The sequence below is a fragment of the Bombus vancouverensis genome, chromosome 12, assembly GCF_051014615.1.
Source record: "Bombus vancouverensis nearcticus chromosome 12, iyBomVanc1_principal, whole genome shotgun sequence".
NCBI lineage: Eukaryota > Metazoa > Arthropoda > Insecta > Hymenoptera > Apidae > Bombus > Bombus vancouverensis.
The window spans coordinates 6,082,619-6,108,130 of NC_134922.1; the positions used below are offsets into that span (position 1 = coordinate 6,082,619).

The 25,512-nt window shown below is 34.1% G+C and overlaps 1 protein-coding gene across 1 annotated transcript; it reads left to right on the forward strand.

Moving 5' to 3' along the window:
- The first annotated feature begins 3,225 nt into the window (after positions 1-3,225).
- On the forward strand, positions 3,226-7,095 carry eve (segmentation protein even-skipped). Its single transcript, XM_033330555.2, has 3 exons — positions 3,226-3,561; positions 4,859-5,043; positions 6,439-7,095. Exons 1-3 carry the CDS (start codon positions 3,402-3,404, stop codon positions 7,093-7,095), a joined length of 1,002 nt encoding a protein of 333 aa, XP_033186446.2. The 5' UTR covers positions 3,226-3,401.
- Positions 7,096-25,512: the final 18,417 nt, after the last annotated feature.

Here is a 25,512-nt window from a genome sequence, read left to right on the forward strand (position 1 = left end):
TCAAGAATAAGTCAACGGCGACTATTAAATATAGAATTCTTATGATGATGAACGGTACCATGAAAGCCATAGAAGCAAACACGTGGTCTAAATAAACACATCTCCTAGTCTGCTGAAGTGATTTGTCTTTTAAGCTAAATATCTTGATAAACTTTAAATAATCTTAACAGATAAATATCACCTATCATTACACGAAACAAGTTAAGTCTTAGAACATAAGTAATTTAATAAAGAAAATCATCAAGCAATTTGTAAAATTACATAAGTTTGTGCTAATGCCAAAATACATTGTAATTTAAATACTCTATAACTTTTTGTTGGAAAAATATTTCTTCGATCTATCAATGCACATAGTTATTAAGCTTTATGGTTTTTAATGGCTGTAAATCGTCACCAAGGTTTCGAAAAGTAAGTTCACGAAATATCCAATTTGTTTCCATGTGTCATAATATATCATTTTGCTTTTTTTTGCTATTGCAAATAAATTAAAGCCGAATCAAAGCGTGCTTCGGAGTTTGTTCGTTGGTGAGAGAGACTGATTAAAGATTAACAAGAACTAGAGATTTCGGTGTCGTCGTAAACGTCGAACGGCCCCGGTCGTGCAAGAATTATTAGCAATCTCTGATCCAATTTTCAACATTGCGCTCGTTTTCCTAGATATTGCCATTCTCTATACGTGAACTCGATGGGATTTTGAACAATATGACATTAGTATTGTCTACGGAGACCGAAGGTGAACAAAATTATTGAACAAATAATTAAATAGCTAGTAGAATTTAATTTGCTCTGTGGTTGCAAATACCTATGTATACATATATGTATCCGTCTATTCATATGTGGACTATATAATAGGCTATGTACCTGTATAAGAAATACATTACAGAAGTACATTAATACAATCTTATAGTTAATTTTAACGTATAATACAGTATTTGCCTTCAGGATTATATTTTTTTTGTTTTTATATTGTAAAGCATTCCTTAATAATAAAAAATACAGCAGGGTTCGTTTTATGGAACTTAAAAGAATGGGATCTGTACCCATATATATAATTACCAATTAATATATACCAATATAATTAGCAGATCACCCGTACAACGATCTTTATGAATATACTCTGCTTTCAAGTAAATAATAGTTTCATAACACATTTACACTTGCCTTCTACTATGTTTCTCAACTTTCAAGTGCTATCGAAGTTGACATTTATGTTATTTGTAACTATTGCAAAGAATAACTTTCCATTTTTTGCCTAATATTTACTCATATACTAGAACGATTAATTTCATTTTTGCGTCTCTATCGATCAACCTCATTCTAATTACAAATAGACAAACAATAATTTCTCTTCATACGTTACGTAATAAAATTATTAATTATTATAACGATCTTACTAAAAAGGGCATTTAGTTACGAACAACTGAATAAACAGCAATTTTTCTTTAAAAAGAAAGATAGCTTTAAATAGTAATTTATACTATGAAATTATTATATATAGTACAAGAAACAGCTTTTTTATTTCATTTCATTTAACGCTGTTGATATTTCTAGGAAAAAGTTTTGGTGGACAAAATAAACGCTTCACGAAATGTTGTTTGCACATGCTTGGCAGGGAGGGGAGAAAGGCAACAGGAGAAGAGGACGATGCAACTTTTACAATTGTCCGGTCATTTAAAATAGAGCAAAGTTTTTACGAGGACAGTTGCGCTTGAAGAAAACTCCGTAATAGTGGTAGGAAGCCAGAGTTCCTTGCTTTTTATGACATTATTGCGCGCTGGGTCTCTTTGACAAAAATCTTCCGTCTTCAGGCATGTTCAAAATCTACTACAATGGTTATAGTCGCTAGATGTTTTTTCGAACAGCTTCGGTTTTCTGTGCATCAAAACTGGTCAAATTTTTGTCGGATGTTACTAACGAACCATGGGTATGCAAATGTGTATCTTCGCACAACTGGTGAAAGAGAGTCTGAGTAGAATTATTCTTCACATTTTTGCGCACTTAAAGTTCCTGTAAATGAAATAAAATGAAAAAGTGAAATAATAATTTTTAAATTACCATAGAATGGAAAATTAACTATTTCAGAGCAAAATTTCATTTTATATGATAAACCTGTAGCCAATATATCAAAATATAAATGTAGGAAATAATGTAGAACACGAAAGAAAATATTGCACCGCAACCAAAGAGTGTCAGTAACACAAAAAAATAGTAGAAAAACAGAAAACACTATTTCCTCTCTCATAAAATGATCCATTTTCAGATATGGACACATTTGTTACATGTATACTTGGAAATATCACAGACATTTCCCATTCATTGTTATAATTTATTAATATTTTATTCGTATATGTATATATAGGATTATGAATCATAATATATATATATATAATATTATGATTCATTATGGAAAAAAAATAAATGAAAAACCACTCATACAACAGCATGTTTATTGAAAGTATTCTTAACACGATATGTATCTTTTATTTGAAAATATCGTACATATTATGGATCTATATAATATGATAATGAAACAATAAAATAGTTCTGTAACAAAAAGAATTTTTTGTGTGTATGTATATTTATATACTTTCTTTTGTAGACTTATCTTGCTGCTTATATATACGATGACCCCTTTTATTACAGGATTACTGTATTACCTTTTAAGATCGAAGTTAAAAAGTTACGATTGAAGTTAAAAAACTATGGACAAAAGTTTCGGCTCCGATTACCAATCGAATTGCAACGGAAAGTCAAAGTTGTTGAATTTATCCTTCTAATAACAACGATCAGTGATGATGAAACTTTCATTAAAATTTTACAACCAATCGAAGCTTCTTTGTTTCATTCAAACTTAATTGATTTACTATAAGTCCGTATATTATTTCATAGTCAATTAAGACACAATAGCGTGCGGAAATTCACAAATGTTCTATTCGACCGAATTTGCTTAGGGAAATAACGAGAGATAATTTCCACAAGCTTGCATGCATAAGATAATGGTGTTGCCTCATCTGGTGGGAAAAATGCCTTTTTTAGCGAGAAGAGAGGGAGAAGAAAAGCAGGTTTGAACGGGAGAGAATGGGCAGGACCAGCGGCACCATTGGCCAATGGAACGCCACTGAGAACCTACCAATCGCCCACGCAGAGGAACTATGGTTTCTCCGGGTAAGGCAAGGCATATAAACTGCTAGTTCAGTACTCTCTGGCAAACTCTTACAACGCACGTTGGAGTTCCGTTGGGCGGACTAGTTTTAGTCCGTAGTAAACAGCGAAACCTTATTTGTGTGAAACGTGGAATGAATCTTCGTCGATGAATGTTAGTGGAAATCAAGTTTGTAACAAAATAAATTTTAAGATATAACAGTGTGTTGTGTAAAATGAATAAGTGAATGTAACGTTTTATGAATAAAACCAAAATGCAAGGATTTCAAAGGAACTTTGACGATCAACAACGGGATCAAAGAGAGGATGAGACTATTGTGGTGGATCTTGTGCCTCCACAGTATCAGATAAGCCCTCCACGTAGCCCGTCGCCGAATACACCCAAGACTCCTGAAAAGGGTAAATATGAGATAAGATGTCAGCCAGGCATTTTTTAGTAAATAGTCTGTGTGAACGATTTGAATTTTGAAAATTCCGCCGTTCAGCGTTTCGCTGTTAAGCGTTCCATTGGTTTTACTAAAAAATGTCAGCTGTCAGTTTTAAGATTAACAAAAGTATCAGTCCTCAGACTGTAGGCTATTCGTCGATTATTTGGAATAGATTTGAACGTTATTAAAATTGTTAGATTATAATTAATATTAAACTGTATGTTTACATCGATAGGAAATGCGTAAGTTGGTATTCGCCGACGGGACGTAATAATGAACGGATAATCCTGTGTTTAGAGAACTAACTGTGCGCAAAGTTGATGTAGTTGATCATTGTTGGATATCCATTTGGCGTGGTTCGGTTTTGAAAATATAAATTCTATGATATAGAAGCGGTCTAAATGACCGATTTCCTGGTTTATCATAGAAATTCGTTTACAGTTATTTTTTAGGGAAAGATCATTCTAAAAGATTAATGTATTGTTAAGAATTTCGGATTTTCTAAAGAAAATCATGGTACTCATTATCCCTTGTTTGTACTTCAAAAGCACAAATTACTTAATCACCTCATTTACGTATACAATTACAAGTACTGTTACTGAATATACGTATATAGGAATATGTAGATATTTATCTTTTCGAATTGTAGGATAATCCTATTATAGAAATACAGATAATACATATAATATATATAATATATATTTAAAATATATAGTATATACATATGATATATAATAATAAAAATACAAAATCTTTTTCATTTAACCTATTGCTGCTCTACAAAATTTGTAGAGCAGCAATAGGTTAAATGAAAAAGATTTTGATGCTGAAAGTAGCCTTGCGCAAAAAAAAAGAAAACACTAGAATGTAGTGTTGCATATTAAAAATTCTTATAGCAATTATTAGCATTGTGGCGGATCGGTATCAATAATTACGAGCTATTACATACTAGCAATTACTGCATATTAATTTCTCTAAAATAGAGTACAAAAAGAGAAAAGGAACATTCCGGAGATCGCATCAAGAAGCAGTTCAAATGAAGGCTAGTTATCGTTTTCTTTCCGTCTTAGCTATCGTTCAACATAGTTTTTGTCTTTCTCTCATTCATTCCCTTCCTCTTTATACGTCTCTAAAAACGATCATCCGCTGCTGCGGATTTTCTCCGAATTTCCGTACTTCTCTAAATGCGACGCAATCTCTAATTGCGAAACTATCGACAAGTATTCGAGAATGTTTAAAACGTTTCCGAATTTATTATCGATCTTCAGATGCAACGGTATCTCAACAACAACCTTTATCATCGATGGACCCGAATATTAGAAGATATAGGACAGCGTTTACTCGGGAACAACTATCAAGGCTAGAGAAAGAATTTCACAGAGAGAATTACGTTAGCAGACCTAGAAGATGCGAATTGGCGGCAGAATTACATTTACCGGAATCGACAATCAAGGTATTAAAAACAGTGATTATCAAACGATCAATTATACAAATCGTACCATCGTCTCTAAATGCCATTACGACAGAATGTTTATCGAAGATAAGCAAACATATTGCAATAAATTTCAGTAAACAATGAGCTCACCTTCCGATCTATGCGTAGAAAAGCGTTCTATTAACACCTCGCTGTGTTTAATTGATGTCGGTAATCGACAGTGACGATAGTACATATTCAGGAAAAAACCTTGAATATCCTTTTCCTTCGAGGAGTTAAAACCTGTATTACTTATTAAATAAAATATCAATAAAGTGGATGGAAAGATTATTATATTATTTATGAATCGGAGGCCAAAATGAAAAGTATTTTCTAATAATTGAATAATAATTACATAAATATAGAAGTACATTAAATAGTAATTAAGAGTTTTTACTGGAACAGTACGAATAAGAACGTCGGACCGTTTTTACATAGACTGCCATGTTTGATTGGCGATTATAGCTCGAAAAGAAGAGAGGGAGACTCGCCAGAGTCCGCTGCCGATTCTTTTTCCTCCTCCTTCTTTTCTTTTTTATTCCACTCCGACGGCCAAGCAAACAGTCAATCACGGAGAGCAAACAAAAGCTTCTTGGTCTTTGGTTTGCTTCTGAATCTCCCTTGATCCTTTTTCCGTGACTTCTTAATTTCTTTCCACCACGACCGGTCGATCCGGTTCGAGGTGTTAAACACTTTAATTAGCGGTTTTCTCGTGTTACCTTTGACTTTAATGGATCCCTTAATTTCTCATCTCGCGCTGCCTGGACCGCACAATAGCTATAAAACCGTGTACCGATGGAAATGATCGAGGTGTTAAATGGTAGAAACGTTAGGCACCGGTCAGCCTTCGTGTATCTCCGATCCTGCATCTTAACTTTGAAATCTTCAATATATTAAACCTAGGAAACATCTTCCGCCTCTACTTTTCCGCCCTTTAATCATTCAGCATCTAAATTTAAGCTTTACAATTCGTAGGATATAACATTGAAATGGATGCGATTTTTACCAAATCTCGAAAACATTATAATAAAACAACGTTGCGCACAAACACGAACATCTTTACATCACATATATCCTCCTTCTACCTTTCATCTGCCTAAAAATTCAATATCCAAATTCTAATCTTAATTATCTAATTTGTAAAATCAAGCATCGAAATTTGATACAGCAGGTATCTCAAAAATACTCTAAAACTTTCTCGCCTAAAGTTTTCCCTTCTACCTTCCAACCTCTGAAAACTTGCAACACATAAGTCTAACTTTAATCTTATTATTCGATTTATATTTCATAATTCTAATTTTAGCCTCATATCATATATAGTCATCGACACATATACATCTAATGTTCAGATGATTTCTAATGGTGTGAAAATAGGTGTGGTTCCAAAATCGTCGTATGAAGGACAAGCGGCAAAGAATGGCCATGGCGTGGCCGTACGCGATGTACACGGATCCAACGTTAGCGGCAACCCTCTTGGCGGCAGCAACGGCAAGTTTGCCACCTCCGTACCACGCAGCTCCGAGTCTACCACCTACTCATCTGGGCCATAGCTACCCAGCAGCGGCAGCTTATTACGCCACAAGATATACGCCGTATACTGCAGCACCTACGGGCACATCCTCGCTTCACCGACCACATCCTCGCAACGCGGCTGCGTATCCGCATCTCCTGCAGCCTCACCCTTCTCTACAACCCCTGCATCTATCGAACTTGGGCGTTTCTACAGTGGGAAATAACGCCTTTCAGGTGAGCAACCCACCCACTAGCGCGTCGACCACTTACAGGCCGACGTTGTTACCCGAGTCCTTGAGTCCAGTTCACTCGGACGCCTCCAGTGACTGCGACTGCGGCGGGGTTCAGCATCACCATCCTCATCATAACAACAACCAACAACAAATACTCGAGAAAAGCTCGCCACCCAATACCAACGATAGCACCCAACAGCAGATCAAACTACCCACAGGTATCGGTTTATCTACTAGTATTCAACTACCTCCCAAGCCGCCATTATTTCAACCATATACAATGTGAGCCAAGAACAATAGAAACAATAAAACAAATTAAATTCCGTTTAGGGAATTAATTGACTGAGATTAACGGTAGCACAATGTATATAAACACCGATTGACGACGAAATGGTACCTGGTGAGCACGGTACATCGTGTGAATGTCTGTAAAATAATCCTTGTACATACGTAGATAAGTGTATAAGTGTTGATTAGAAGTATAGCATATACTATTACCGAGATTTTTAGAATTAAAGTTAATTTAAAAAATTATTTAAACTATTCGTTCGATTTGGTCATGCCCATTTTTACTACAGAAATACCCTTAAGGACGTTGCGGGATAAGTAAATAGAAACATTGCATTTATGCAGTCAGCATTCCACTACATTTAGGAGTCTAGTATACTTATAGTCTTACTCGCTAACAAATTGTAGTTTTGTAATTAATTGTGTGTATAATTAATATGCGGGATGGCGTGACGTTAACGAAAGACGTGGCTGATTGTTTATAAACGTCGTTAAGGTATGTTAATCTTGTCATATTATATTCAATTTTGTGAGAGTGTTACAACATTGTGTTTATCACACTGTCTTTTCTGCTAATTTATAATACTTTCCTACGTAACATGTGGATGGCTATCCCCAGTGGGATACCATATTTGAATTTGATTAATTTATTTCTTTAGTGTGGTGAATGTTTGTTGGGCTATGTCCTTTGTGAGATCTGTTGGGTGTTCCCTTTTAATTTTCTTTTTATGTTTGATGCGCCGACGGTTTCCGCTGCGAGCCAGTACCCTGTATATTTCTAATTTCTAATGATATCAAATTCGTATGTTCCCAAAAATTGTTACTAAACTGACTTACATAAGGTAATAATAGGTTAAATGATAACTGAAAAATATCTGAGAATATAACCTATAGAACATCGATAAATTTATATAACAACATTAATTTCTGTAACATTACGTTTATCAATCAGACGAAGTAGTCATTCTACTTATTTATTTATTTATTTATTTGTATTTTCTTATCAACTTGTTCAACTGCAATCTCTATGTGCCAAAGAATTGTATGACCAAGAAAAACTTCCATTATATTTTTGTTCTGTAAAATTTTGTTCTGCACATATTAATTCTAATCTCCTATTTTACAGAATTCTATATTTGAGAATGTTCTATAGATAATATCTATGGATAAACTATACTATTACTCCATTTAACTTTCTTTCATTATTTTCTAATGAAAGCTCTTGTACATGATTACCATATTCTATAATAGAATAGGCCATCCTATAAGTTCGTGCTGTTTTTCGAGCGGTTATATATGTTAAGATTGTTTATATACCTTTCAGTTTTATGAAAAAATGTAATCCCCCTCTCGTTGTACAACTTCTTCCCATTTTTCTGGCAGGGCCATTATTCCGTCTCGATAAAAGTTCTCTTGTTTTTCTTTAAAATAATTTTCTAAGCTATTTTTGAGAATGTCAATATTTCCAAATTTTTACCTACTAAAAAGTGTTGTAATGCTCTGAACAGGTGATGAGGCAATGTCGGGAATATGGGGGATGTGGTAAAATTTCCCAATTAAATTCAGACAATTTTTTTGTAACGCTTTTCGGGACACGCGATCTAGAGTTATGACGGAAAAATTACAAAAAAGGAAAAAGATTTTATTCTGTTGAGATGTATAATTGTATGTATAATTTTCTGTGCTGGACTGGGTTAAATGCATAGTAAAGATACTTGTATGTAAATATCAGTCTGTGGAAGTATGTGTGTGCGCAGCGTCTCGAAAACAAAAGAATGTAAACTGTACAGTCGGTTAACAGTCGGTTGTAGAAGAAAGTGCTGGGAAGCGTGCAAATGTGTATCGAGAAATATATAAGAAATCGTCCATGAAATGAATATATTACTATTTTAATATTAATCCTCAGTATAAATTTAGTGTTCCTATAACATTATTTCGACTTTAAAGATCCACAATTCTCAACATATTCTATATTTTCGACTTCCTTTTTCGCGTAGAATCACCTCCTTTCCGCTTGTACTACCGGTTACCAACCACCCTATATATTGTATCAATGAATTGTAGTATAGATTAATTACTTAGGTGTTCCTTGATTAATGTAATGGTTAATATTCATAAGAAACAGATTCTAATGACTAAACAAATTAGATTTTGTCAAATTTCCGAAAAATTGAAGTTTTTTCATTATAAAATAATGAAAGCTCTTGTACATGATTATCATATTCTATGATATATTGCCTAATAAAATAAACGCAAAGATAAGTATTTAAGATTAATTCCTTTGAAATTAAAGATTCGTATGGAAAGTTCTCTTTTTCTTTTTCACTCCTTAGGATCATTTCATTGCTTTCCTGCTTGTATCATCGCTTACATGAAATCATGTAGTAATACGCTTACTAAATAAATTTAAATAAACTATATTACAAATTAAACCAAGGTATCGTGTCCTTAAGGACGAATTGTTGGCGTAACTTATTACTTTTGTTATTTAAAAAAAACGGATATAATACAAAAATTACATTAATTATGTACACATGCTATATAGATTTTATAGATCCTATAGTAGTTTATTTAAAAAAAAAAAAATGATTAGAAGGTACATTTTAAAAAATAATGTTTTAGCGACGTTCCTCTACATTTTTTCAGCTTCGTATATCTTACTCTGTAAACCTCGTTCTGTATTTTTACTGCTTTTCAAAAATATGTAATTAGTAAGTGTCTTACAAAAGACTATAATTTTGTCGATTTTAAAAATGTCCAATTAATTAATGTCCGATTCAATGGTAATAAAAAAAATGTTTCTCAGTTTAGTATTGTAGCTCAGTGGATTAAATTAAATTAACTGTGCAATTATGAAATTTATTAGGATTAGAACGGTTATAGGAATGTTTGTAGGAAGTATAATAAAAATTCTTTTAAAAATCTTATTAACAGGCAATGTTCCGAGTTAGTGATTGCAAGGATGCAAGATCAAATACTATATTGCCAGCTGCAACGAGGAGACGAGATACCTGTACTCATAAAATCATAAAATTCTATATACCGTGGAGGATGGAGGATAGAAAAAATCGCCACGTTGATCTAGCGTCATAAATATAAAACGAGCCGTTTTGTTGGTAGCCCGTAAAAAAATCATTGAAAAAATTCGAGAAAAAAGCCAGCGGTCGAGCCGAAATATGAAGGTTCGTTCAGAAAATATAAAATATTTAAGCGTTATATTATCTATCCGCTCCAAAATACCTATGGTCCTAAAGCGTTTAACCATTTTCAACGATCAAGTAATTAGAGATATAACTATTAGCGCGTTAAATTTTCTCATCTAACTTCTCCTTTTTCCTTAACTTCGCAAGAACGATAATTTCTTTACTTTCCAAATATTTGTTTTGTTTTTTGCCTGAGAATCATTTTATAAATTATGATATCATACGATACATATAATATGAGGCAAATTCATTAAAATAATACAATATAAGAAGTACGTCGCATTGAATATTTCATAGAGTTTTGTGTCACTATGTACGTTCTGTATCAATGCAAAAAAAAAAGATAGATTTATGTCACCTAATATTAATTCATATTCTATATCTTACATCGGCATCATCAATCACATCAATTACAATTCATCATTTATTACGCAAAATGTCGAATAAAAACGAAAATCAAATAATTTATATCAAATATTATTTTGTTCGAATAAAATTCAATTTAAATTCCCCATAAATGTATAAATAAATATTCGCAGTCTATATATCATTCAATCTCATAATTTTCAGGAAAACGATATCTAAAAAAAAAAAGGAAGATTGGTGAGTAGAAATCAACCCCTATCGTAGGATCGATCATTTTCTTCCTCTCTCAGGATCCAAGCGAGGAAGAGGGAGGGAAAGAGAGTTCATCAAATATTAATATCCAATTTATACCTTCGATACAAGGATCATCCCCCAATGTACAAGCTCATCCCTTCGAAATTACGTCGGGAACCCTCGATTCAATAGGTCACTCCCTAACTTAGATGGTGGCCATCTCTTCAAGGAATCACGGTCAATGGCGAAATTGTATTATCTTATCTGATGAGCCATTAGGTGACATTTAAACGACTGTTTCTTAACAATCTATTTGCGGTATTGTCGGAGGGGCAGATTGCGAATAGTCTTCCTGCGTCAAGATAATAAGCATACGATTGCTCCGAGCTTCAGATAGCGATAATAACACGTTATCTATGAGAATGTACGTTTATTTAGCTTCTGGATATTTAATATAATTTATACAAAAGTATTTTTTATATATATATATATAAAGGATATTAAAAACATTGATCGTAACACCTCGTTGCAATTTAATTGGTAGTAAGTGAATTACAAATTTTCCTACTTTTTCCCATTTTCTAATTATTTTCATCTTTTTTCTCATTTTCCAAGCCTATATCTTGTCAATTTTTTCAATTTTTTAAATCTTATTAAAGAACTGTCATACTTTCAGAGAATAAATTTTTTCAAATTATAGTTTCCTACAGATTTAAAAGATCATCCAACGTAAATGTTGAAGAAAAACTGTACATTTTTTTCTTATCCAGGTTTGTAAGTGGGTTGGATGGGTCTTGTTTCGACCGCAGAAAACGGTTTCACAGACCAGATCTTTTCTATTCCGTCGGAAGAAAAGAAAAAGGCGAGATTTCTGAAGCGATTTTAAACCGTGATCGAGTTTGTCTTGTCGGCGTAAAGAAATGTTGACAGCTTCTGGTCACGTCTCCATAGACCACCCGTGGATCCGATCTACGAAGTTACATGTCCGCACGAACTATAGCCGAAACACGGGAGCCCCTCACCTAAACGTATCCCTTGCAAATCGAATTTCGAATTTTACGCGACCTAGACACAGTCGAACATACCAAAAGACATCGAACAAAGTTTGGATGATGTACTGTTTTCCATCTACACTGCCAATTTACCAACCTTAGCAGAGATAACAACAGCGACATTTGCCGACGACACAGCACTCCTAGCATCCCACTCAGACCCAATAATGGCATCCCACACTTTCCAGCGAGGTTTTGACTCTATGGAAAAGTGGTTCCACAAATGGAGCTTCAAAATTAACGAAAATAAATCCACACAGGTAACCTTCACGCTGCGAAAACAACTTTGCCCTCAGGTGACCATTAATAATATACAAATTCCTAACAAAGATTCAGTCAGATACCTGGGCATGACTCTGGACAGGAGATTGACATGGAAACGACACATCATAGACAAAACGAAGCAACTTAAGATTAAACTTAAAAAATTTTACTGGCTCATTGGCAGCAAAGCACTCAGAGCAAAATAATGCTATATAAAGCCATACTAAAACCTGTCTGGACCTATGGGATTCAACTATGGAGACCAGCGAGTAACTCCAACATAGAAATCCTTCAACGATTTCAATCAAAAACACTAAGACCCCTAATAGATGCTCCTTGGTATGTCACCAACGAAACAATCCACCGCGACCTCAAGATACCCACAGTCAAAGAAGAAATATATAAGTTCAGAAGTAGATATAACACAAGAGTCATCAGCCACAACAACCCAACTACTTAACACGACGGACCAGATTCGCAGACTAAAAAGAAAATACCCTTTAGATTGAAGCATTAGATTCAACTAGAATCAACATAATGTAAATTATTATAAACCAAGCTATTGTACCACGCCAAATGAAGTTACTTAAAATTCTCAACGAGAATTGATTGTAAATAGTCTACCAAATAAAAAAAAAAATTTGGATGAAATGTTGTACTTAGGATCTGTTTAACAAGCAGAGCGTGTTGGCAAAATCTGTCCATGAGAAATCGAATTTTCCTGAGAACAAGATCAGAGATGCTTTTGTTAACACGCGAAGGAAACTAAGTATTGCTTTATTGAAATTTTTATTTCTGGGTTCATTTAAACATTAACAAAAGTTTATAAATATAAGATGAAATAACGAATATGGAATAAGATAATACGTAGCGAACAATGACTGACCTGAATAAATCTAACCGCAACCTAACCTTAACCTAACCTTCAGCTGAATATTCATGACATTTGTAGATTCCATGAAATTCGCAGCATCTCCTACGCTTTCACTGCTACGAACAAGCGTCATGGATGCTATGGACAAGCGTCTAGACGTTGAAACTCGTTCGATTTGGGCGGAGAGTTTTCAAAAATTTACGGGGAGGTGCCGTGACGAAGGGACATTAGGCACAATATTTGGGTGAAGGCGAATCTGTGGCTAATTGAAAAGTCAAAACTCCTGGAAGAAGTTTCCGGTTAATCGTGAAAGCGTGGAAGCATAACGTCCTACAGGACGTCCTGTGGAGTTTTGAACAAAAAGGGGAACGTTACCTACTGTGATCGAACTATGACTACTGGCGTAGCTTTTCCTAAATCTATTTGTAAGATTTAGCAGCAAAATTTATGAAATACTTTGCCACCTAAATAAATACAAATTGACATTTGTCACTTTAACTTCTGAGAAGTTCGAATTTGAATGTTTTGCTGTAAACATTTTCTCAATTTTATAAAATAAAATCTATATATAAAAATATAAAATTCATGCTATGTACCAAAAAAAAAAGCATAAAAATTGGCAGAGTGGTCTGGATGAAGATCCAATACCCATATAGAAGTCTGTTAGGCAACAGGATCCATTTATAGCTGGTTATAGCCATAAATGGTACAAACCGAACGATTTAGCTGCACCGTCGGCTTTTTTTGCAACGAACGAAGAAAAAATAGGGCGCTTTTACGAGGACCATGAAGTATCCAGTTAGCGTTCATTCGAAGAAGTTAACCCTTTCCGCCGTGAATTTTTTTCCACGTAGCTCAGTCACGGAAGCTTCAACTCTGTAAGGTTCAGTTTTTGCCCTGGTTTTTGTACCGTTTTTTGCCTAACAGTATCTTGACCTAGAAAAAATAGGTAGCACTGCTGCTGGTCGCGAGAATTTTGAAGAACAAAGCAACTTATTTGACCCGTCCACACCGTTTTCGCAAGCTTAGAAAAATACTCGCTCGTTTTTACGGTATGTTTTGCTCGGGTTAAACTTTCTCCTTGCGAAAAATTCGCTTCTTGTGAAAATGGTCTAGTTTTTGCGACTGTCGTTTCGAGTAAATATTGTAACAAACAATTATAGAGAGGGAGAAACATGGTCACTATGGTTTAGCGAAAAAATTCGTAAAAATGTGAAATATTTTACAAAAACGGAGGATTCTTTAGAAACGTTTCTATATAATCGATGCTGAGAAAAGGATTGCATTTATCGAACACATTTTAGTATACACTCACCTCAATAAAGAAATAAATCAATCAAACTCGAAGATGGTATCTCACTGGGGGTAGCCATCCACATGTTATATTATTATAAGATTTTACCAAATGTCCTACTGGACAAATTGTAAAATTCAAATAAATAAATAAGAAAAAAACATTTTAGTATGTTCAAATATTCTGAATAATTCGTATAAGAATCGAATTCGGAGAAACTGATGAATAATGACAATTAAAAGGACTTTAGCAATTTCTCCAATTAATTTCGTAGAAAGTTTCGCCGATTCTTATTGTTCGATTTTACGTTTACAAAATCTACAACGAATGGGAAAACCTTTCAATTATTTTATTATCGATGAATTGCAGGTAAAATAATTAGTACTGAACATTTAATTAGTATATTTTACTGGCAGGAAATCTGCGAAAAATTCACGAAGAATTCAAATATTTTGTATCAGACATTGCGCATGATGTAAAACACATGTTTCTCCGATATCTGAAAATGGATCAAGCTGTTTCCAAAATTCAAAGCGTTCTCGATCGTACCATCGCTATGAAAATTACGGAATCTGTATCGAATTGGTAGAAAGCGACAAATAATGATAGGACCCGATTCTTCCAATCAATTTCACGGGGAAGATCTGCGATTCTAATCGGCAGTTCGATATCTCGTAGCATAATATTTCCCTCATAAACGGCAAGCATATCGAATCCTAATGCGTGGAGGGTGCCAATAAATAACAACGCCATATTAGTTTCGAGCTGATCTTTGATACTAACTGTGACCAATCTTTTCAAGTTCCTCTCTGCCGATTCGGTTACGACTTTTCGATCAACTTTTGTCGATCGATTATCGACGCTGGTACCCACGACTGTGGGAATTAATTCGAGAAACTAATTCATGTGCACTTGGTGTACTGTGGGAAACTGAAGTTAATGCCTCGAATGAGATAAGATTAATAATCCTAATCTTTTATATTCCATTTCTCGATATTCTATGTTCTGTACCTTTTACAGTATCTTTTATATTTTCATTTCCTTTTCAAATTATATTAGATTGCGAATAAATTTTTCTGATACAAATTTTCAACCAAGTTAGGACAGGCAAATGTTATAATTTAGAGAATTCACTGAAAAAACGATCCAAGCATTTCTTATAAATATCATCGGTATTTCTACACAAGGATTATTTCTCTTTTAAGTAAATTTGAACTTCTTTTTTTATTAATTAAATATATTTTATATATAATATTTAATATAAATTGAATCTTCTCATAAATTTACTTGTACAATAAATTTCTGAGTATTTATTGCTACATAAAGAAGATTTATGGAAAAGAATTATTTATAGGAAAGAGGAATACATCATAAAAGAAATTGTACCAAACATGTGTTGAATGTGGAGAAATTGAGTACCGACATAAATGTATAAAGGAGAAGGATTGAGTCAAAGGTACAGCTAAGGATTCTCCCCTCTTGTTTTCAGTTACTGCTTACGAGGTATTGGGACTATTACGACATTATTGTTTTCGAAAAATCAGGAATATTGTAATACAAACAGAGAATACGAGAAACGGAAAAGGTACGGATAGATAATAAGCCAAATAAAACCATCCAAAACTTTACTACGGCAAGGACTTTTCATGACTCTACTGTCATCAACATCTTTCATGTTTAGTCAACTACAAAAGTAATTCTACCAAAATCTACTCCTCCGAAGTGATTTGTCGTACACAGTGACTTTTACGAGTTCTTCGACGAAAATATTTATTTGTGATTTATTTAAAAGTGATTTCGGATTGATTTTGCACTGAGAACGTAGATGATGAAAGATAAGAATTCATCTAAAAACTTCTACAACATCTAAAAAAGCTAAAAACTTCGTTGAAAATACAGTAAAAATGAAAGAGGAAAAATAGTTGAAAGTCTTGGAAAATTTTGGAAAATCGAAGAAAGACAAAATAAATGAATACGTTTATGAAAGTCGATTAGGTATAAGATTAAGGAGAACTGATTACAGTTATGTTTGTGTACAGCAACAAAGATAAATTCATAAACGCGTAAACCCATTATACAGGTAATATTTTTTCAAAAAATTTACGACCTCAATTGTGCCTTTAGGCCACAACTTTTGCGACCTCACGTAGAGGAGCAACATTTTCTCTTAATTTTTGGTCACAATCCGCAGAAACACAAGGTCAAACAGGGGTCTACCATCCTGGTCAGTGCGGTAGACCAGACGTCGAGTTTTGTCCCACCCATTTGTATCGATTTTTATCACACAATGTGTCCACTTCATATTTTTTCAAGTAACAGAAATCCAAAAATAATATTTCTAAATTTTTCGAAGAAGAACTTCATTGACACAAGAAATTGATGAAAAATAGAATTTCTGCTGAAGTATTACAGGCGTTAATGTGTACGCACATATCTTCCAAGTCATGAAAACACGTCGTAGCAGAGAATAAGATTATAACTTCACTATAAAATTGGAGCAACGATACTTGTAAGAATTGAAATAATTGATTGAAGAATTGAAAGAATTGAATAATTGAATAATTGAAGAATTGAAGAATTGAAGAATTGAAGAATTGAAGAATTGAAGAATTGAAGAATTGAATAATAATTGATCAAAATCTTGCCATATACATAGCTACCCCTGTAATTTTCAATATTACACTCGCCATATAGCTGTTAATTCATTATTTTCTTGTACCCCTACAAGTAACAGTTATAAACATTTTCTAACTATTTTCAGTCGTTACTTGACGTAAATAGAAAGTATTCACCGATTAATCGTATCATTGATAATCTATATCAATTATCACGTAACAAACAAGACCAGTAGGCGTCCTGATACTTTATGAACGAATGTGTACGTCGTTCCAGAGGTGTATAAAGAGGTAAAGTTACATAAAGCCGCAGATCTCATCAGGACATACATAGGTCGATCGTAAAACGAGGCGAAGGGCTTGTCGCACGTTCATCTCGTGGTAACTAATAAAGGTTAGAAGAGAGAAAGCAACACCCAGGGCTATAGGTGAGTTAATTCCATCAAGGGAGACCTGATTCATTATCCAATATCGGACTTCGTAAATCCTAGCTAGGCCAAATAAATTATCGCCCTGAAACCGTCGTGCTCGCCTCCCTCACTTTCCTAGATTTCCACGATGGACATCTGTGGATATACTTTCAAAGCCCTGTCTCCGTTGGATCTCCATGATTAACAAAAGAGAAATTGTTCACCAACTGTAGAGGTTTATGTGTAGAGGGTGGTTGGTCGGTGAGGTTTAATGGACGAAATTGCTCGCTGTTGAAACCGTCGAATATATTTAAAATGATAAATTACTATACAGATAATGCTCGCAAAGACGCTCGTACTAACCGATTCACTAAGGCAGTGTATAATAGGATCGCTATTGACTCGTTAATTACATCGCTGAAAATTCGTTGAGGTCTTTAACGATTGTCAAATAGGTCTTAAGGGGGTATTCTGGTCCAGAGGCATGAATTTCGGGCGATTTTTGAAGCTCTGTACAAACGAAACAAAAAATATTTTTGCTATCCTTCTTTTCAGCATTTGTTTATTGATATTTCGAGATTACGTAAAAAATTCACTGAAAAAAAACTCAATATTTAAAAAGTTATGAGCTGGAAAAGTGGGTGCTGTCAAAAAAATAGGGTGTCGTGGCGTGCATGATATCAACCCTTCTGGTCATTTGAAACAAAAAAAAGCGAACAGATTCTTAATTAGTATGGATGCCGTTATCGTCTGAATCTTGGAAAAGTCAATACAACATTTTTTCACAAAATGACGGCCGTTTGAAAAAAATTTCTTATTTCGCACGTTTTTTTGACAATTCCGAACGTTTAAAAAATAGTAATATTAAAGATTTTGAGCTGAGCGAGGTCCGGACGATAGAGGAGTATATAAAGAATATTCAGACCAAATTTAAAATAAATCGGTTCATTAGAACTTGAGATATCGTGCACGCCAACTCGAAAAAAGTAGTTTCGAGATAAACGCGTTTAAAGTTTTGAGACAAGTTTACTCGGACGTCTACCGTTCATTTGTTCCGGTGACACCCAACAGATCTGACAAAGGACATAACCTAACAAACACGATGATGGTACCCCGCTGAGGATAGCCATCCACATGTTATATTAGTATACCGCTATAACATTTTACCAAATGTCCTACTGGACAAATTGTGAAATTTAAATAAATAAATAAAAAAAAAATTTGTTCCGGTCATTCGAAGATGGTATCCCACTGGGGGTAGGCATCCACATGTTATATTATTATACCACTAAGCTATAATATTTTACCAATTGTCCTACTGGACAAATTGTAAAATGTAAATAAATAAATAAATAAAAAAAAAATTTGTTCCAGTCGGATCGAAGCAGATGCTGCGTCACAAAAATGGCTGTAACTCAAAATAATTGAAATTTTGAGAAATCCTTTTAAGGGCATATTCTTGAATGTTTAAACTTTGGAAATATGAAAAAAATATTTTCGATTTTTTCAAATTTCTAGACCAGAATACCTCGTTAATTAACAAGTCATTATTATGGAATATCTTTTCAAATATTTACGACGATCCTTAGCAGGTAGTCAAATAAGCGACACCCGAATATGGATTACGTGGGTTGACCAGAAACTTTGCTGACACCCGAATACGGGTGTCGTGGCAGTCAACGTGTTAAAGTGACAAAAACACATATTTATGCCAAAAATCAAACGGGAAGACAGTTCAGAGGTGGAATTAGCTAACAACATATCAAATTTTCAAATCGCTCTTCTATGTAAAAGACAACAAATGTGATTCATCGTATAGCTCATCTGTCGTCTATATTTTAAAGAGTTCAGAAAAAATAATATAGTTGATTGTTGAAAATGACAATGTGAGTTCGTGCTCGCCATCCATATGCAGATGCGTTAATTATAAGAAATAGTAACTAGAAGATTGATAATTAAAGATAAAATACAATTTAATATATATTTTAATTCAAATTTCGTAAGAACAAAATTTTACGTACACCAACCTAGTACATGTATATTGTGGATGGACATAGAATTTCATTTAAATTTCATGAATTTACTGAAAATTCTCAACGCGAGAATTGATTGTAATTTCAACAAATAAATAAAAAAAAAAAAAAAAAAAAAAAGAAAAAAATTTCATGAATAATAATACACTTGAAAACAAGAAGATCGTAATTGAACATTATTAGTGGCAATGCTAATGACCATAAATAAACACAAATTCAGACTAAGTTAGGATTAAAGAAGGTTTGTCAATATAGAATGCAAGATATTATATATTATACAAAATAGAAGGTTTGGTATTTGTTGCGAAGCCCTTGACTTCTCAAGAAATTAGTGCCAACCGTTATAAATAAAAGGAAAATATGAAGCTGTCACATTAGTCTTATTCAATTTAAACGTACATTCATCATATGATGTACATAACCGTAAGAGTATATTGCTTTCAACTGTATTTCCGGGGACAAACCGGCCTAATAGATGGTTTATTATTTTATGAGGATACTTTATGCTTTGTGTCGGAGCTTCCGTAAATCATCGCAAAATTTAACGCACGGTAGCCTCCAGGCTAACCAAGTTCTCGGGATACTGTCCTTCCTTAGCTTTTACCTTTCGTCTTGCGCCTTGTCCGATTCTTTCGGTATTCGGTGAGCTAACCTTGAAGAAATTTGCTGAAAGTTATGGTTAAGTTACGCTTAAGAAACGATACGGACACTCGGAGTCGATCGGAGGTGCAATATTATGTAACAAGATAGGCTACAGCTTAGGTGGACTCTTCCACTATCCGTTTATTTGAAAGTCAGAAGAAACTTTGAAGAAATATTCTGTGTAGTTTGGCAGCAACGAGAATTTTGAGGGTTTTGGCTCGTAAGAAATATCTGAGATGGAAAATTTGTTATAGTACCTATATTAGTATTCGTATTGTGATCACTAGTTTAGACGACCAAAGGTTAATATGACGTTTATTGTTTGGAGAATTAGGAAAAATCTTCGAGAAATTTTCAATGTAATTTTGTAGCGCCGACAAGATCTTTCAAAGTTTTTGGTTTGTGAAAAATATTTGAGGATTGTTGATGTTTATCACAATGATATTTATTGATTTAAAAAACTAACCCGATTTGATATCTATTAATTTGTTAATCCGATAGTTTAAAAAGTTAATTTGAGATGTGCTGCCATTTGTAAATTTTAAAATAACCTTAGCCTTCACTACTGCCACTGTGTGGTCTTGAATGGTGGTCGCCGTTATTTTGCTCTCAAGTAACATAGGAGCTGTGTCTCACTAATCTTTAATTAAATTCAACCTTATAATTAGAACCTATAAGTTCAAATTGAGGTACTAAACATACACCTTAGGGTACCATCAAGAAGTTAACGTATTTCTATTTTATCATAACAGTTAATGTTTAAATGATCGCAGCAGATAATTGCTATCTATCAAGAACAATTTATTTTTTGGGTAATTAATACAGAAAACAAATTTGGCGAACTGATTAGTAAGAACAGAAACGATATAAGAAAGTATTTATATGTCGACAATTTTAAGGCATTTTACAAGCTATATGGTAAAATTGTATGATTTGAAATCCGAATGACCTACTGCCAACATTTTCAATAAAGATATACTAGTTTTTGAAAAAAAATTCAGTGGACAGCTCAAGAAAAGAGCTGCCCTCAATTAGCAATTACTATTATGAATTATGAAAATATATAATTTTATTTCTCGATACAATTTCTAACGGTAATTTTTTATTAATAAAGAGAATAAAATAGAATAACGAAAATTCTATATGTGGCAGGGCTGGAAGAGGAAATGAGGAAAGGGCAAGCATAGTGGTAGGGGACAGGAAGGTATGATCACTATCATACGCGGATGACATTGTATTAATAGCGGACAAAGAAGAGGAGTTAAGGGAAATGATGAAGAGATTTAAGACATTCCTAGAGGAAGTGGAACTGGAACTGAGCACCGAAAAAACGAAAGTAGTAGTGTTTGAAAAGAGAAGGACCAAGAGGAGGCAAAGGAAATGGAGATGGGGGGAAGAAGAAGTAGAAGAAGTGGATGAAATTAGGTATTTAGGGTATATATCGCAAAAGATGGGAGCGACGAGAAGCATATTCAAGACAGAAAAAGGAGGGCAGCAATTGCGACGAAGAAGATATGGAGCGTAGGAGAAAGGATATTTAAAAGGGACTACAAAAAGAGAATGAGGATGTTTGGAGCACTGATAGGGAATGTAGCGCTGTATGGAGCGGAGGTGTGGGGATGAAACATAGAGGAGAGACGTGAGATGGTTGCTAGGCTTAGGCACAACAATGCCAAACTACATACTGAGAAAGGAGTGCAAAATAGAGGAAATTAAACAAGAGCAGTAAGGTATGAGGAGAAAGCCTTGAAACCGAAGAAGGAATTAGTGAAGGAATGTATAAAGGAGAGGGAAAGGAATTGGGGAAGGGCCAAGAAGGGAAAAGAGCAAGGAAAAGAAAGATGAGGTTAGAGGAGGCGAGAGGGGGAAGGACTCAAGGAGAGGCGGGGATAGACAAGAAAGGATGACAGCGGACCAGGTCATAGAAGAAAGAAGGAAAAGAGAAACAGAGGAGAGGGGGAAAAAAATAAGGGAATCTAAATACAACAGATACTACAGAAACATAGCAAAAGAAGGACTACCAAAATACCTAAATACAGGAGTAGCAAGAAACATGGGGAAAGTGCTGAAGGAGACTGGAGAAGGACTGGCAGAACTGAAAGCTATAATAGTGGAAAGAAGAGCAGCAGAAGAGGGGGGAGGAACGACAGGGAGGGAGTACAGCAAGGAAGCAAAAGCCAAAGAAGGATAAGCGTTAGATATAAGTAAAGCAATATAAGAGATGTAATCTGGAAGTCGTCCAAAGCCGAAAGGCACGGACTAAGATTAAATAAAAAATAAAATAGAATAACGAAAATTCAATATCAGCATAGAAACTTCTTTTTTATATTGAAAAGATTTCATGAAGAATGTGAAAGCCTCAATCTTCCATAAAAGAAACATATAATATAATTCGTATTATAACGTCAGCTATTTGTTTCCAAAAATTTATCGACACTGGTCAACGGTGAGAAATGAAAGTAGTAGAGATAGTAAGTAAATGAACCAGCGCTAAAATTGATACTCCCGAAATCTGAGCATGCTTTATAGACATCCGTTCTGTGAAAGTTATCCCTTACTTTTGTGAATTAATCTCCGAAATTCCAATTTTGTAAAACTCGCTGCCTTTCTCGTTACGCTCGAATTGATAATTCTATCCAGAATTAAGTCGATCCCTCTTTCTCGTTTGATTAAACTTTCTTACTGAAATAAAATGTCAATGTGTGAGAAAAATGCAGATTTAATAAAATTTCACAGTACGAAATTGTACAATGAATCCTAAAAATATCCTAATAAATTTCGTATTTGAATCTGTCTGAGAGAAATGTCTATATTGAAGAAAATTTTTAACATTCGATTTAACGAACGATTATGATATAGTAGAGACCTTGATAAGTATTCCAGAACTTTTTTTGAAAACTTAGAATAGCAAAAATCTTTGGACAGCGAGGAATGATGTCCTAGTTATCATTGAGAATACCATTTAATATATACAAATAAATTTAAGCTATTCGTCGTGTAATTACTTACGAGGAAAGATTCTAAACTTTACCTACATTTAATCGCCTCAAGGTGGTTCACCTTCTTAATTCTTAAGACATGAATCAATGCAATTTTAGTTAGTTAATTAACTAATGTTGCTATAATTGACGATTATCAATCACTATAAAAAAATGTTGTAAATTCTATAGAATCTAAATATTAGTAAGAAAAATCGTAAAAATTATGACTAACAACCAGTAACTGATACCAACAGGTAAAGAGGAAATAGCAAAATATAGCCACAGATATAGCAAAAGAGTCAACAAACATCGAAAGCCCCTAATTATTGGACTACGTCGGACCAGATCCGCAGGCTGAAGAGACTACCTGCTAGACCTAAACGATAGATTCAACTAGTTATTTAAATTAAGTAATATTTACTTATTTACAACATTTACTTAAAAATTTAGTCATGTCACTGCACCACGCCAGAAAAAATTACTGAAGATTGTAAATATCAATAAATAAAAAAAAACCAGTAGCTGTAAGACTATTAAAAATTCAGGAGCACGTTAAATAAGAGGCAATTGCAAGATAAAAGAACGACATAAGGGTCATAAATGTTTTTTGGACTGGTCAATGACGTATTTATACCTTAATAAAACTTTCTTCTTTCGTCAAGGACTTCCGCATCTTTAGGTTAAGGACCAGTATTCGCTGCCGTTGCAAAAGCAACCTTTTAAGTCAAAAAATGTTCTCTGGAACATCAGAAAACGAGAAAAGAGAAAGAAGGGTACATGCTGAATCGAAAAGTGGCGCGTGCCAACACCACAGGGAGGCTGTTAAATATTTTGGAAATACTGACCGAGTCTTCTAGATCGGAAAGAAGATTTATGCTCTCGACACACCAACCCAGTTTCTCTATTTGACTTTTCTTTCACGACGTTAGAAAACTTAGATCATTCCAAGGACGAACCCTGTGAGCCAACTCTCTTTCTCTTTTTGCAACGACCATCCCGGTTCGAAAGTTAGCTTTGAATTCAATTCGTTGACTCTGAGAATTTTAGAAGAGATGTGCAATCGAGATCGAAAATTTGTTGATTATTCTATTTCACAGCTTTGTTTGAGGAAGCGATTTCGTTAAAGAAGCGAAAATAGAGCGCTAGAGATTCGCTAAATAAACGTGAAAGTAGAAAATGAGGAAGAGGATGAAAGTCAACAAGTTCGGAGGATTTAATCTAAAGTAAATCGAAGTGCTACTATGCAAGCGGAGTTTAAATACCAACTTACTACAACAGAATAACATTACCCACGCTCCTCGAACATTTGAAATTTTGTCAGCTGTATCCCTTTTTTTTAAAGCTCCTTGTACGTTCATTATTGTATATTATGATTATAGTTAAATTATTATATTATAATGTATATTATGATTATAGTTACGATGAAAATAAATATTCTATCAAAATGCTCATTTAATAATTTTGTTAATCCCACTCAGCGATCAATAAATGGACGAAATAATGTTAACAATACGAGTTTTAAACACCAACGACGTCCAAATATCGACGAGGTAAAAGGGTTCGCTTAATGGGAATAATTTCTATGAAATTAGTGAAAAGTTTCTCCAACAGATTATTTTAAATGTGGGTGGATATTCGTTGACAAAACAGTGTCTCAAAGAGTCACAACACCTCCCCGGGAGACGCGGAATAATCTGCAACATCGGAAAGAAGTCGAAGATGAATTCTCAGGAGAGTTTTCACAGATCCGATTGTCAGGTAGTCAAGATTTTCTCCTTTCGAAAATTATCTTTGGACCCACCTTCGAGCCGAGGATACTCGTTATCCTTGTAAGGTCGACACGTCAAAATATTGTGTCAAGGTTACGCGAACCATTGTCCACTGAACATTTTGTGCTCTATACTGTGTTTCAAATCGGATACATTATGCACGAACGTTATCCTCTGACAAAGACTTTCGATTACAAGCTTTCACAGTGCTGGAATTATTCTTATCTGACGATCTTCTATGAAGAATTTATTTATATTTATATTACTACCATTTGTTAGATATTTATTAATATTTTCATAACAGGAATGTATTTTGTTGTTGAATTCTTTTTTGTTGAAAATTATTCTGGACACTTGTAAGGATATGTATATATATTTTTTATTTGTTAAAATTTTGTTACTAAACGATGTTCTACAATAACTTAAATTGAACAAATTCTGCAGAAAACCAACACGTAAAAAATATTTCGCGTACGAAATAGAAAAACAAAGTGAAGCACAAATTGAATAGGAGCAAGATCCAAAGGAACTTGTCTTAAAATATCGTGCCTAATCGTAGTCGTCCAAACTACTGAATGACAGGATTATTTTTCGCGTTAAAAGGAACGACAGAGGACAAAGCAATTGCCAGATATCAAGTGTTCGGTCCAGGGAAGAAAAGAAAACGTAGAAAACGAT

Excerpts from the sequence above, each read along its gene's own strand:
- eve (XM_033330555.2), top strand. The coding sequence starts at position 3,402 with ATGAATAAAACCAAAATGCAAGGATTTCAAAGGAACTTTGACGATCAA. Across the intron at positions 3,562-4,858 it reads ACCCAAGACTCCTGAAAAGG|ATGCAACGGTATCTCAACAA; the intron begins GTAAATATGAGA and ends ATCGATCTTCAG. Across the intron at positions 5,044-6,438 it reads TACCGGAATCGACAATCAAG|GTGTGGTTCCAAAATCGTCG; the intron begins GTATTAAAAACA and ends GTGTGAAAATAG.